The sequence below is a fragment of the Homalodisca vitripennis genome, chromosome 3 (genome assembly GCF_021130785.1).
Source record: "Homalodisca vitripennis isolate AUS2020 chromosome 3, UT_GWSS_2.1, whole genome shotgun sequence".
Taxonomy (NCBI): Eukaryota; Metazoa; Arthropoda; class Insecta; order Hemiptera; family Cicadellidae; genus Homalodisca; species Homalodisca vitripennis.
Window position 1 is genome coordinate 58,948,735 of NC_060209.1, and position 16,858 is coordinate 58,965,592.

At 30.6% G+C, this 16,858-nt stretch overlaps 1 protein-coding gene across 2 annotated transcripts in view; it reads left to right on the plus strand.

The window, feature by feature from the left end:
* The window catches only part of LOC124356943 (mitochondrial 2-oxodicarboxylate carrier), a 43,394-nt gene that overhangs the window by 6,859 nt on the left and 19,677 nt on the right, over positions 1 to 16,858 (plus strand). For both annotated transcript variants that reach the window (XM_046808270.1, XM_046808271.1), the window contains exons 2-3: positions 8 to 75; positions 15,028 to 15,230. In XM_046808270.1, the coding sequence (XP_046664226.1) occupies positions 12 to 75; positions 15,028 to 15,230 (267 nt within the window). In that variant the 5' untranslated portion in view covers positions 8 to 11. The remainder of the gene's footprint in view (positions 1 to 7; positions 76 to 15,027; positions 15,231 to 16,858) is intronic.

The window sequence follows — 16,858 nt, forward strand, 5'->3', positions numbered from 1 at the left end:
TATTCAGTCTCATGGCAGACATCAGACGGTTCTTTAAGGAGGCTGCCATGCAGGTGGGGGCGGGAGGATCTGCTGGTAAGTATTATTTTTAACATTTTCAAATAAGTAATATAGTTGAAAACAGCAAATCACTTTGCATGGCTGATTTTATATTTTCGAGTCTCAGACTGGTAACCATGTGTTGTGTGGACTACTGTCAAACGGTTTTAACCAAGTTTAAGCTTTTTGTAAAATAGATGTGTTAAGTTTTCCACTGAAAAATCAATTAATACATGAGATAAATATATCTGACCAATATATGTGATTGACCAGGCCAAATTTTAATTTCTGTCTGTTTGTCTGTCCTAACAATGTCTCAAAAGATGAATAACAAATGCAAGTAGCTACATTTCTATAAAGCCAACACTTAGTTTGATGATGTCACTTTGTGGGATTTAGCTGAGTGTTAGTGAAATATTTTTACATTGTTCTTATAAGTAACCATAATAGCAATGAAATGTTACAGGTACATTGTTCTTATGAGTGTAACCATTACAGCAATGAGAAAATAGCTGAATAAATAAATCTGTGAACATGCTGAGAATAACCAAATGAGATTTTAACAGTCTAATTATACCAACACATACAACATCATCTATTTGGGGACCTGGTGTATTGACTTTTATTATTTTAAAAACTGCTATGACACTCTGCTTAATTAAAAAAAAACTGTGAATGTACCTTGTGACAAATTATCTAAAGAAAGATTTCATCTGTAGGTTTAACCTTCTAACCGCTGGTTATCTTTTATAACACGCTATGTATGATTTTAATGGGTTTTAACTAAGCTAATATTATGATTATGATTTAATAATAATAATAAACATAAAATAACACAAATCAAGGTTTTTTTAAATTGTAAAGACAAAAATGCAAAACAGCTGTTTTGGTCTGGTACACTTATACAAAAATACACTGATCCCATCAGCTAATCCCACCCAAGTCAACCACTGTTAATTTAAGGTGGGCCCTCCTGCCAGCTTTACCACAGACTAGTGACTCAAAACTACACACCAGACCGCAAAATTCCTAACGTGAGGCATGGAAATCAAACCCACAACTTCAGGGGTGGACCTGTAAACTGATACAATTTCTCTTCTTTTTGCGGGATGGTGTAATAATTTCTTTTCCATCTGACTGTGTGTCTGTCTGACTGGCCTAAGGACATCACTAAGAAAATGAAATGAGCTAGAGATTTGACATTTTGCATGTAATCTCTGTGAAGCTTGTTACACAACATGTAGTGTGGTATCCTCCTATATTTTAATAATAATTTGTTTTTGAATATGCGTCTTTTTAAAATATTCCACTTGACTGTGTAATAATAGTAATTAATATCCAGAATTGTCTCTATTAAAAATATAGTTGTATAGCAAAATAAAAAAATAAATTTTCATTTGGCTGGAGTCAGCTGGTCATCAACATAATTCTCATGTATTGTTTATCGCTTGGTTATTAATTAAATATCTAGGTTAAACTAAAGTTAGTTATTCTTGAAATTGATAGTTGTTAGTTAGTTTGAGTTGATAGTTATTGTTAGTTGTTAGTTAGGGTCTGTTGGAATTGATAGGTCTGGTTTTGGTGGAGTTCAAAAAGGGAAGGTATCTACCGGGTTAAAAATATGAAATAAGTTTTTCTCAGATTATGTTTTTTCTACCTTGATACACTTAACACTGACTCTCGGATGTACAAATAATAGTTTATATATATATATATATATATATATATATATATATATATATATATATATAAATAATAGACAACAATCTATCATCGTCAGATAACTGAATGCAAAGACTGAAAGTCACCACTTAAGGGTCTGTATATGTTTATACGACAGTGATTTTTAACATTTATTTATGTATCTGACAGTTGGTTTTAAGTGTAAGTTAGGAAAACTATATTAAGATTAAAAATTATTGTTTCACACTTTTGAACTTTTTGATGTCTTCCCATTTCAACCTCTATCATAATTAATGCGCTGACAATGAATTTCTGTTGCTTTTAAGAAAAGCCAGGCTTTTTGCTCGTACAGTACAAGTTGGCTCTTGTCTCCTGGACTATAATAGGTTGATTGTAGTTGAAAATATCACAAATAGTTCAGTAGTTTCAAATTTAATCCACAAGGAGGTCAAAGATCAGTTGTAATTACTTTTGGATCAAATTATATTTATTTGAAACATAAAAATTTTGTACGCAAATAAAATTATATGATTAACCAAATATTTTCTTCCGATCGGACATATTTGATTAAAAACTAAAGTATTAAAATAATAAGTTAACTCAACACACATTGACAAGATTGTATTTAATTATATTTATCATATAACTAAATATATGGTAAACTTTATCATGTTAAACTGTTATAAATTATAAAATCTAATAAAATATTGAACATAAAAATGTTTAAGAAGCTACTGACTCCTAATCTGTCTGTATTAATTATTGTTACTGCTTGCTAAGTGGAAATCGGTGGCAGCTCACAAGTGTAATTCAATTAAATCATTAAATATATTACTCAAAAATCGTTTAATACATTACATCTCCCAATATGTCCATAATGTACCACATTTTTAGGTCAAATGAAACCTGAATATAAAAGCTAAATTTACGAGTGTGAATAATATGAAAACTTATTATGAAATGTAATTAATTTTGGTACATTATCCTGTATATGTAAACACTTATGGATAGATAAATATCAATAACTCACACACAGTTGGGTGTAATGAAGACATCAGTGTTACATAGTAGTATATCAACCGACATTAAATTTGAAAGACACCAAATAACTTCTGTGTGAACGTTATCATATTTTGGCTTGTTGATGCTTACAGTATGATGAAAACTTATCTGTATAAGTTTATTACTTTGGAAGGATTATACTTTTTTTAAGTAAACTGTTTGTTGCTTGATTTTTTTCTAATAGGGAGATCAAGATTTTATTGAACCTGCTCCCAAACCATTTAACACTACAATTTATTTAAGTAATAATGATTATGAAAGATATTTCACAACTAATCTTAAAATAAAACAGTAACATAATCTAATTTCCCTTCATGTTATTTTCTGCTTCATTGCAAGTTTAAAATGTTTGTAGATACGTTATTTGAAGAATAAATGTAATAAATTAATACATATAATTATTTTTTATTCAGATAATACAAATACTCAACTTCAAAATTCGTTTTTAAACTTTTATGCAGCAGGGTTATCGTGAATGTATTCAAGAAGGAATTTCAAAAACCTTATTCAGATTGTGAGATAGAGTTTGAAACCCAGCTTCTGGCAGTTAATATATATTTTGATAGATGGTACCTTTATGATAAAAATTATTTTCCTGGGTTAGTTTTCTTTCAATTTAGAAAACAGAATTATTTTTTGAATATAAATACTTTCAATATTATTAATAATACATTTTTTAAATGTTGTCAACAAGGTTAATTGAATTTATGTTTTGAAATTATTCCTATTGATTTTTATGTATTGTAAAAAGATTTATAAAAAAGTAGCCTACTCAAGTCTGAAGTTGTATGACGTACATGTCTTACTAATGATGGATTTGTCACTACACTTTCAACCTAAACATTTGATTGATACTGCTGTTTATCTTAGATCAGATACTTCATTGTTAAAGATTACTAAACAATAAGTTTATGTGGGTCTGAAGTTGAAAAGCCTCACACAAATAAACAAATTATTATTGATGTGTTTATTTTAAATCTATATATATAAAAATGAATGTTTGTATGTTTGTCCTTTATGGAATCGTGAACTATTGGACCGATCATGATGAAAATTTGTACGTATATGTATTTTTCCACGGAGAAGGTTTATAAGCTATGCCCATCCCTTTCCCGATTCAGGATTCCGCCCCACTGGTTACAGAAATACCCATAAGAAATGCATTGCAGCAAACATATGTTAACGTCTTTTCAAATTTTTAATCAGCTGTTCTTTGTAAACATATATTACACTTATAGTTTTAAAGCATAGAGTAAGCTTAAGAGAAACGACAAATTTTGTTTAAACTGTTTTTGCAATCACTGTTAAACATAGACTTTACTATCCAGATAATACAATTCAAATTTGACGTAAAAAATTCACCTTTAACTGCAATATTTATTTAATATAAACCATGCTCATGCTTGATCAGAAGAGTAATGCAGATATCATAATTACTATCTTACGTTGGCTACAAATATAAAGAATGTTATAAAATCAAAAAATCAACCTTAGTTGTTTTTTTTGACAGAAGTATGGTTTCTCAAAACTCCGTGTGTACATATTCTCTCGATCGAGACAACAAAGCAAGCTCAATCGTGGCATCGGAGATATAACTAATTTAATCTAAAATTTATTATAGTAAAAAAAAATTTTTAAGTAATATAAGGACTTCGGTTCTTAAGATTTGCGTGCGAAGCCGTGGGTAACAGCTAGATAGAGGCAGGAATATGGTACATACCTTCATAATACGCCCAAGAGGCTCACGATGGAACGACTATCAATTATCTCAGCAATGTTTAGAATGTGATAGAAAAAGAATAAGTGAATATAGTGTACTGTTTTCAACGGGAAATTGCGTGCGAAGCCGCGGGCAACTTTTGCAAAAAAATTATTGAAATGCGCAGCAAAGCGCGCCGGGCCCGCTAGTTAATTAATAATTAAAACCTAATGTATTCTGTGTATTGCTAATATTCTGTTTAACATGTATTAAATTAAATCGATAAATGGCAAAAATATTGTGAGTTACTCACTGTTTGTGTGTTCTCCAAGTTAATGTTTGTCATCTCTACACAAGACATCGTTGTAAATAGAGATAGTTTCTTCAGCAAGTGTTTGGGCAAAGTTCATGACAATATTTATCAAACTTCATTGCTAAAAATTATCACTCATATAAATTTTTCGACAATTTGTGTTGTATATTCTGTTGTTTTTCTATTATAAATTCTATTCATACACAAAATTTTTAAATTTAAAAAATTTGCTCTTAGTTTCCTATTTATTAGAACCTATTACCTTAGACATTTCATTGTCAAACGTATAATTGGGTTGTTTATTTCCTCTATGATAAATTAACATATTAATTGAATTTGGTATACATTTGTTTATTGTTTAATATTACCACATGTTTCTTGTTCTTTTCTGTGTAATTTATTTTAGTTTATCAAACATCACTTAGCATGCATATAAAACATTATTTTATTATTTTAACGGTGGTGTTTTGTTTTAACACTGCATTGCTTGTAACTTATGTGGCACCAAACTCTTACTTTTTAAATAAATATAAGTAGGGGAAGCCGGGGTAATAAGAGACAGAACTAAAACAACCTTTAATAATATTTTTTTTATATATAAAAAATACAATTAAAATTTTTGACATTTTATCTGTGTAACCTTAATTTATTGACCCAATATTACAACAGGTAAAAATATTTTTTCCATTTCTGAAAAATAAGATACGCCCGAACTTACCGAGCAAAATTGTAACTTCAGAGTAATGAAATTTCATTCTGGAAAGAATGAAATTTCATTTTAAAATTTGAGATGGAATTTTAGAAATCAGTTGCATGTTATTTTGTGACCAAGATTATGTAAAATACCAAGCAATTTTTTAAACTGTTGCAAGATGTAATTTAAGGTGAATTTTTAACATGTATGTTATTAACCCTTTTTTAACATTTTAAGGAGTAATAAGAGGCACTTGTCTCTTATTACCCATAGTGTATTTTTTTTCAGGTTTTTGAGTGAAAATTTATACTAAAGATGTTTCTTCTGGTAGTGAATAGACAGTTAATTTAATAGACCAAATATAAATGTTAGTTTTTAAGATGCCTAGAAAATATATTTAAAACAATCCTAAGTGTCAGTTTGATCCTGAAGAAATGCAGAAAGCAATTAGAGAAGTGAAGAAGGGTACATCAATAAGAGCAGCAGCAAAAAAGTTCAATGTGCCTGCTTCAACTCTTGGAAAATTATAAAGCTCCTGAAAACAAAATTGGAGGAGGACGCAAGCAGGAAATTTCGGAAGAAGACGAAGCTGCCCTTTCAAAGTATTTAGAAACATGTGCGACACACAGTGAAGGCCTTAAAAAACTCTAAATTTAGTAAAAGAGTTCCTAGAATTCAATAAGCTAAAAATAAGATGGAACGACAACAAACCATCAGATAATAGGTTTAATTTATTTTTAAAACAGCACCAAAATTTGAGAATTTTGAAAGGGGAAGAGTTAAGTAATCAGAGTGGTTGCAAATGTTTTTAAGGATATCAAAAAACTCTACAAAAAAGAAAAAAATAGTTGCAGAGATGGAAAGTTCTTCTTTAATTTTGACGAAACCTGTTTCACCCATGATCCAAAAGACGTCCGGGTTGTAGCCAAGAAAAGTACTAAAAGAGTGGCCAAAAACATCGCTGGCTCAGGAAAACTAAATACAACAGTGCTAACTTGTGGGGCAGCAGATGGGACAAAGATGCCCCCTTTCATCATATTTTAAGGTACTTACGTTTGGAGCATCTGGATCACTGAAAATGATTATGCAGGGACCAGCATACACTGCCCAGAAATAAGGATGGATGGAAGGGTCTCTCCTTTTAAATTTGTTTGCATAAGTCTTTTTAAAGAATATTCCATGAAAAGATCAGCGAAAGAAAGTAATCTTATTTTTAGACTGTTCTCAAACCACTTAAGACAGCATGAAACATTCTGATGGTCCAATGTAACCAGACTAAACCAGGTACTCCTCTACCAAGGAAAGAATTTTCAAAATATATTGTGTTGTGGGAGGAACATTTTCCTTCAAGACTTCTAGTTGCTGGGTTTCTCCACACAGAGCTATTTTCAACAGATTTGTCCAAATTTCCAGATGAAGCGTATCCCATAAAACTTCAAAAGATATAAGGCCTTTAAAGCTGAATAACCAAGCTCATAAACTTTACCTTCCCCTCAGATTCCCTTCAGATTACTAAATGGTACAAGACTAATTGTCAAAAAATAATAACTGTTTTGATTTGGAAATTATTACTGGAAGAGAGTTTTGATTAAAGCGAAGACAATTCCCTATCAGAGTGGTATTCTGCATGATCAAATCAAATCAAATCAAATCAAATTCTTTTATTGCAAGGACAACATGTATGAGTTGCATAGCAAACGTCAATATTGTATGAGTCTATTCTAAAATTTTAAACATTCATACCACATTACCTCATTCAAACATACAGTTTTACAATCCCGCATCTTTCATTCCTGGCCAATGAAACCCACTTCAAACATTGGAGTCAGTCATTCCAATTGTGTGGTCTCCCAGTCGAATTCAAAAAACTCATCTGCATTATAAAATGCATGCGACACCAAAAGGCGTTTGAGACGAGCTTTGAACGCCTTGGGCGTTGGGGTAGTTTTTATAGAGTTGGGCAGTCTGTTGAGGAAATTAACACCTGCTTGCGAAGGCAAGCGTTCACAAACTACCGTTCTGTGTCTTCCCGTACGGTAGTTTTTTCTCTGCCTCGTGTCTCATACATGTGTATGTCCCGGCCTCTGGTTAAGGCACATTTGTACATACAAAACATGGTTGTTTCTAAAATGTAGAGACACGGCAACGTCAACAGCTGCAATTTCTTGAAAACCGGCCTGCACGACTCTCTGTAATTGATTTTTGCGATGATTCGAATCGATTTTTTTTGAAGTCTGAAAACTCTCTGGAAGAGAGTGTTTGCACACGCTCCCCACAGAAACCAGACCGTAGGACAAATGGGGATAAATCAAGCCGTAATACGCCGTTATCAGTACCTGACTCGGGCAGTATTTTGCTAAAGACCTCAGAACGAAAATTCCTGAGGAAATTTTGGCACAAACGTGGTCAATATGATCATTCCAGGTCAACCCTCTATCAAGGTGTATTCCCAGGAATTTTGAAGAGCAGACTTCGTCCAGTGTGGAGTCCCCCAAGAAAACTACGGGTTCACCAAGGTTTTCCACCACACGCAAAGAAAAATTCAAAACATTTGATTTTGATGAGTTTGCTGTGAGATTGAGGCTGTTGAAGTGTTGGACACAGTTGTTGATGTCAACAAAAGCCTGTTGTTCCAAAACTTCACTGGATTTCCCACTGAAACAGAGAGTCGTATCATCAGCATACTGCACTAGTTTTCCATGCCGAAGTGATGATCCTATGTCGTTGACATAGAGCAGGAAAAGCACAGGACTGAGTATGGATCCCTGTGGGACACCATATTTCAGTTTTATTGGCCTGGACAGTTGATTTGAAATTTGGACAACTTGGGATCTGTGGCTTAGGAATGAGCTAAGCCATTCAAGGGGCACGCCTCGAATGCCATGAGACTCAAGTTTGTCTAGCAGTGTGTTATGGTCAACGCAGTCGAATGCTTTGGACAGGTCAAGAAACACACTCATTGTGTGTTTCCGATTTTCTATAGTTCTAACCAGACTAATAATGACAATTAACAAGGCGCAGGAGTAAACAATCGACCAAGTTGGATTATACTTACCTGAACCAGTGTTCAGCCATGGTCAGTAGTTGTATGTGGCCCTATCGCACAGGAAATCGTTAAAAAATATTAAGGTAGAAATTAAACGTCAAAGTCGGCTTACATCCAACATTGTTTGGAAGGAAGTATTGTGAAATTGATTGTCTTTTTTTGTAACATTATGTCAATTAATTACAACTCTTTTATGATATGTGATTTTTCACGCGACATTAAAAATATGAGAACTGATTTTTTGACTAACTGTGTTACTCCTGATATACTATATTCTCCTTTGAAATTATTATTAACATTGAAATTAAACTCATAAAAAGTTAACTAAATATCAAGTATTTGGTATCAAAGTTTGCATAAAAGAAAATACAATAATATTACTGTTTTTAATCAGTAATATTATTTTTTTTTAATTTATTATAACTGGGTTCCCCTTACACTATTTAGGACACAATATTTTCCTAAAGAATTTGCCAGTAAACGCATGAAGTAATTGAAAACACATGTAAAACAGCTACCTCATTTATTCACATTTTTTATTTTCAGTAGCATCAGGAATCAAATCTCTTACATACCTTTTTTTTATCATTACTGTCAGACAATTTATATAATAAGCACAATCCGTAGAACTCTACGTGGACTCCAGCATGGTCAGATAAATTTGATTCGATAACTGGGCATTGTAACATTTTCTTTACATACGTTACTGCATTCATTACATTCCTAATAAAATCATTCTCTGTGGTTTTATCATAATATGGAAGGCAGTACTTATCAAATTATCTTAGTAAATTTGAAAAGTATTCTTTATCTGGAAAATCCTGTAATATGTCAATGTTAAAATCACCTTTTAGCATTATTGTTTTGCAATTTTTATAAAATATAAATCAAATCCTAAAGAAATAAAATATTATATATATATATATAAATTTTAGAACATGGTAAGTAATAACTATTAATACATCTACATTTGTCAAGTAGTATCACACACACAAAAATCAGTACAATATATACTAATTTGTACGGTTGTATACTGTGTTTTTGTGGTCCATACTTAACTATACAAAATTGGAAAACCTGTGTAGTTACAATAAATTTCTATACTTAAATTTGATTCTTCAAAACCCTTTCTTTCTTAAAATCAGAATCTTCTTTAAGCTTCTGGGAAATAAACGAGAATAATCAGAGTTATATCAAAGAGTGATTTTTATATAAAATTTTTGAAAATTATTCTTTGTAAAATTATTTTTTAAATGATCAATTGTAAAGTTGCTTTCAGTTTTCATTTCAAATTCATTTGAAATCTGGCAATTTGACATGTGATGAGCTTCTGTATAAATTTGGAAGGCCCGAATGACATGTTGGTGACAACTCACAGTGGAGGGGACAGCCGAGCCTTGGAGAGTAGGGGAAGTGATGACAATGGTTGGCACAATCAGTTGTCTCTCTGTGGCGGAGTACATGGGCGAGCCTCACACAACTCACGGCCACGCACATGTAACGTGCTCTGCTCCACACAAGGCCTGGCTATAAATTACCTCAGGATATAATTACTTGGCGGCCAATGTTTGGCTCTCCTCTGCTTTGAAGTTCACTGACTCAACAATCCTCTAATATTTCAGGTGTATAACACATTCTCGTTTGTCAGTTTCATCTAAACTTGTGGTTGAGCAGAAATAATTCATTATGTCATAGTTTAAGTTCTTCAAATGTTGTAAAAAGTAAATTTAATGTTTTAAAAATCACTTTTCATTTATGTTATGGAAAATATTTTTGTCTCATTTCAATTCACAAATGTGAATTTTGCTTTGTAATTCAAAGCATTATTTAAAAAATCTATGAAGAAACTGTTAAACTGTTAAAATTTAGTCTGTATTACAAAAAATTTAAAGTAAAAACACTAAAAATGTTAGGAATTTAGAGGGTGAAACAGCTAAAAATTTCAGTTATCAAATGAAATTGTAAAGATGGAAATCGAATGTTGCAGATGTGCAAGTTTGAAGAAACGATAAGCTAACATTCACCTAGAAAATTTTTTATAATTTACAATTGTTCAATGCTGTCACAATAGTTTTACAAGAAGGACAAGTAAGCTTGTCTTCTATAGGATTGCCTATGAAAAATATTACAGTTGAGTTTGCAATCTTAAATCTTACACAAAGGATAGTATAAAACAACAAAGTGACTATTATTTACACTTATGTGTAGTGTAAACATCCCTTCTTTTATAGTTTCTTCAAACATATTTCAAGATACATGAATAAGTTTGAAAATTACCTCATAAAAAGTTGTTTTGATAACTATTTTAATAATTGGTATATAAGGATTAAGTTCACATCAAAAACCACCAAAATCTAAATTTTTTAAAGTGTTTTGTTATATTTATATTTTTTACTAATTTATTAATACAAATAAGTGTTAGTTTTAGATAATGAATCATAAAAAGTGGCATGATTTTGTATTTTATTCCTTCTATATATTTTACTACACTTATAAAAACAAAAAAAGTTGAAGGTGTCTTGTTTAGTCCTGGGCAGTTTTAGTGTAAGTAGGCCTTAACAAAGGTATAAACTGAATTTTTTTGGTTTTTTTGTTTTTCAAAAGCATATTTTTTATCGTAGGAACACAAATTTCTTAGGTTCTAAAAGTGATAGCTCAAATGGATATTCTTTATTTTGATCAGTTAGCTAAGTTATAACATTATTTATCATGGATTTGTTAGTTTCTACTGTTATTAACATAGTTATTAAAATAATTGAATCCCAGTTTTTTTAATTTTCTTAAGTAAAAAAAATTAACTTATATATTTTAATAATTTTAATACTCACTTTAGATTATAGATTTTTCTTTCATAAACAAATTAATAACAAATTTTTCTTGTATAATTATAGAACTTGAGAAATTTGTGTTCCCACAAACACTTGCAAAACACAAAATTTTACCTTTCCCTCTTCTATCATATAAAGATTTTTCACTTTATTTCAGCAAGTTATACCAAGTTGAAATAACAAATGCATACTAGGGTATAGTATGAAAATATTGGTCAACAAAGAAAACTTTTTCCTTTTTTATATGTGCCATTTATATATAATTGTTTTAATGGTGAAGCTCATTATCCTGAAATTAGTGAATTTCTTATACTAAAAACTAAATTTGTTTAAAACTTGTGAGAAGCCTATGTCCAAGATCACCTCAAAGTCACTGTCAACATTACAAAGAACTTATGTTCATTTGAGTGTTAAGTATAACTAAGTACAACAGATTATCTCAAGATATTCAATAAATGTTCAGTTGATATGACCAAGATCTCATACTTCATTTACAAATACAATACATTGAAGTTCTTGAAGGGTTCATTATTGGGACATACAAATATTTAATCTTTACTAAAGAAATATTTTGTATAACATTCATAAAGACATTCTGATAATGATATGTGGTTGATAGTATTTTCTTATCTACAACACTAGAAGTAAGAACAATAGATTGTCATTGAAAAGTTGATAAGTGCAAATTCTGTTAAAATTCTTTCCTAAAAATTGTAATTGTATATATAATTTACTTGTCTATACAGTGTTTATTTTCCTATTTTGCTGTGATGGTATATCTACTTCAATTTCTGTACACACTCTTTTTAATTTTTTTTAGTTAATAATATGGTATCAAATTTTAGATAGAAAAGATTATATTTTTCAGTCGAAGCTTCAATGAATTTTTGTTTTTTTTAACCGATCTTTTGCAAGGAAGCCATTGGCATAACAGTAAAGTAGTACTACACTAACTTTGCCATAGCATAAGCTGTTGGAAGCCATGTTTTATGTGGGAACGAATTCCATATGAATATCAAAGAGGTCAACCTTTCATGTCGAATTTGGTAAACCAAATCTTCAAGTGACCAAGAGTTGCTTGAGCACCTATACTCACATTACTTGTATAATGTTTCGAGATTTACTTCTATTTTCAGACATGCGAAGAAGTGAGTGACACTAAAATTGTGGACAGACTGTCCGACGTCCGTATTTATGAAGAGAGAGACGAGTTGTAGTCTATCGAATTGTCTTTTATGTTATAAAAGTAATTGAAGAAAGCGCAGGGTTCTCAATATCCATCTGAGTAAGGGCTTTACATTGTATACTTCGTAAAAAGAGAGGCTCAAGAAAGTAAAATTTGTGCAAGTATTCATATTTTTATTTAAACATATATCCTTGTGGTATTCTCTTAACAAGTATTCATTGTAATACTATGCTGTATTGCAAATTATATCTAGAGTAGTTAAAAAATTTAAATATTAAATTAAAGTGGTATATAATTTAATTTTCTAAATTAACAACTCGCCCAGATTTCTTCTTAATGGAGAAACAGTTCTTACCTTTAAAATGTTTGTAAATAGCTTTTACGTTTTTTGTTTTTATTTATTGTTTATAGCATGTTTCTTTTTTATGTACATGATAGTTTACAATTAAAGTAGCCTATTGTATTCCAGTTTCATTAAAAATGTTTTAATTTTGAATGTATATATTAATGTTGGTACTCATTAATTTATATTGACATATTAAATATTTTAATATATACTTATTTAGTTAAATATTAAATATCAACTTATGTACTTTGCACAGTTGTCCAAATTTTACTAGTTTTACTAATGTGTTTCCTAAACAATCTGAGCTAACAAATCTTAATTAATATGCTAACTTGAATATTGGAATTTACTAATGATGAATTTTTGTTCACATAGTGAATGAAACTTGTCAGGTATTTATGTCACATATTTTGAACTCAGATTTATTACATTTTACTTTTGATTTTAATTTTAATTTAACTCATATTGTATAGTAATGTCTGATTACTATTGAACCAGAAGAATGGTGTAATAAAATCTCACCTTGCAATTAGGATCCTTGCAGGTCATTAATGGGATTCTTTCTGATGCACAGTAACAGGATGACCGTATACACCTTTCTCTACTGTGACCTCCTTAGTTCGGATTTGTTCTGTAAGGATATCTCCTCTGTCCTATGTCACTTAATAACAGGTTAACTCATTTATACTCACATATCACTGAACTCCTCAAAAGTGAATCAAAATGGATTTAAATTATAAGCGTTTAGTTTTGCATCATTCATTGTGTGTGGTTAATATAAGTAAATTAACCACTGTGCTTTAAAATATTCAGTAAATTAGAATTCAGTAATTGTAATACGAAATGCCAAATTAGAGCTGAAAATTACCACAATTTTTAATCGTACTAACCAAATATCTGATGCTACTGAAATCAATAACATTTGAGCATAATCGACAAAAACGCAAACGTCATAATGCATTTGCTGCAGTCAATAAACAAATCTTTATTGCACAAAATAAAGCTTACTCACTGCTATTATATTGCAAATATCCTGTTGAGTAACGTACCCATGTTGAAATTCGCTATTTAACCAACAATAACTTCCTGAATGTGTATAATTTATTTGTTATTTACTATGATGGAAATAGTGAGTAGGTGTCCCAAAATTACAAAACATTCTTAATAACATTTTAATATTTTAACCTAAAAAAGTTTTATTTTATCATTGACTTTGTTTTCTTAAGAGGACTGTTATTGTAAAGTAAACAACAAAATTTAGTATAAGCAGAAGTCAAATAATAAATAACAAATACAATAACCATATGATGAATAAAATGTTTAATTTTTTTCTGGCAGTATATAGTGAGAATGTGACAAATACTGAGAAGTAGTATCAGTCAGGATGATGTATCTAAATGGATATATGCTAAGTAAAGGGGTGAAAAGGGGTGGAAGTTTTTTATGTACTAAATAAATGTATTATGCCATATTGTACATTACTTATTCAAGAAATTCATTTAAAAATAGAACACAATTAATTTGTGTAAGTTAAATTGTGTAATAAATCTATATCCATTCCTAACTAATAATGATTTTACAATCAATCTTTGATGTAAGATAAATATAGAAGATTCTTATACAATAAACAAATGTTTGTAGGAATGTCTTTCACTTGAGTTCCTACTATAGATATAAATATGTTTTGGCACAAAATAACTTGTTTGTGCTAAGCAGTTGGCTTATAGATACGATTCATTATCATAATTATTACTAACAGACAACAAATCTTATATAGATATACATATAAAATACATTGTATTTTACACAAGATTAACTATGATATGTAAATTAAGCTTCTTTATTATGTAAGGTATATTGATGATCTATAAACATAACTTCAACTAATTCAACTTAAAGCGTAAACATAAATTCTTTGCGCTGTAAAATTATACTTCGTATAAACTTTAGTCAAACGATTCATTAGACAAAGGAATACTATAATTGTTTTTCGCTATGTGGTTCTAGAAAAATGTTCATAATATGTTTTAATAAAACATAATTTATTTATGTGAATTGACAGAATATTGTAATAAAGGTGTGACGGAAGTCTTGTCTCTGCTGCATGTGACAATCTGTTGGTGTGTCCTAGGGTTCGTGGAGGTGTGCATCATGCACCCCCTGGACCTGGTGAAGACCCGCCTGCAGATGCAGAACTCCAAGCCTGGAGACCCGAACCACTACAGTGGAGTGTTCGACTGTATGCGCAAGATGCAGCGAACTGAAGGCTTCTTCTCTCTCTGGAAGGGCATTCTTCCACCCATCCTCGCAGAGACACCTAAGAGAGCTGTCAAGGTTAGAATTCATCATAGAATAAAGAAACATTTCTTAACCCTGGATCTGGCTGTTGAAATTCCTTTAATTTCATGCTCTATTTTATTAGTTGCGCACCCATCATTCAAACCTTTGTTATATATTTATTACTGAAGTAAAGTGCATACTATTATATATTTTCTTTTTTTAGTACATTGCATAAAATATTTATATGCAATTGGATCTATTTTTGTATTTCAATTTAGGATATTTTTTTAGCATTACAAATTTTACAAAAGTAAAGAAAACAAATTTTAAATTAGACTAATAAAAAGTAGAAAAATTGTTTTTGTTTATTTTTTAAAATAACAAAATATCCTACAAAAGCAAAACATAAAACAAATTTCACTTTCCACCAACTATTTTGTTTTTTTTTTTTTTTCAAAAAATTGTAAAATTTGCATCTTACAAAAACCACATATTTAAATTTAAAAATCTGTTGACATATTCATTATGGTTATTATATTTCAAAACTTTCTCTACTATATACCCCTTGATGCCAAATTTCATGATTAAACGTTTGATATCATTTATCTCAATAACAACTCTATAATAAAATTAAAAATAACAAAATACTAGCAACTAGTCATTTGGTATTACAGAAATGCCGCTAACTCTGTTTGCATTGGATGTTTCTTTAGACCAGAGAGTAATAAACATATGTTTGAAACAGAAACTTTTGTCAAGGAAGAAATTCTAAACGCAATAATGTAGCCAACCTTTTCCCAAAGGAAATTTCTTGCATCAAACGTAGATGACAAAATCCCATTATTTTGCATTCTGTCAAAGTGAACGAGCAAACAATTGCAAAAAACATTTTGTATTTCAACTTTTTATTTCAGTATGTACTTACTATGTATTATTACTCACTAAACAATATATCAAATTAAAATAGGAAACATCTCAATTAATCTGCTATACATTTTTTCCTGCTTGAATATGATTTTAATAGCAAAAGTTTGATTGAAAAGGTGACTGCAACAACGACTAGTGACTAGTCGCATCATTGTTTTTGCTTAACATTGGAGAAACATTTTTAAGCAACTAGTCACAATACGTTTGACAGATCCAGGGTTAAGATTACATTCTTAAACTGTTCAAAATTTGTGTGAGCTCTCATAAATTCAGGATCTGTTGTAAAAGAAACTAGTGTTATTGTTCACATTTTCTCACACATGCTGGTGGAAATGTTTCAAAGTGTCTGCTATGAATACACGATAATCACAAGTTCATTCAGACTACTGATGTTTACTTTGTTGGTACAGAGTAAATCAGATAGATTGTGTTTACTGCCAACATTGCTGTGTGTGATTAAACTGTGGTGGACAGTAAGGCTGCTATTATACTAGGGTGTTGAGTGGAGCAGATGGTAATTGAGTTATGTCAAATACATTGGCTAGCAGTGGAACTGCTTCTATATGATGATTTTATAGTGCATATCTTGTTACCGGAAAAGATCACTGTATAATGAGCAACATATTAACGCTACTATCAGCTGAGCCGGTAGGTAGCGACGAACTAGCTACAAGCTTGGTAAATGATTTTTTGGTGTTGTACCACTGCACCATCAGTAGCCCTAGCATAACAAGGTCCGAAACTGCTCATCAATG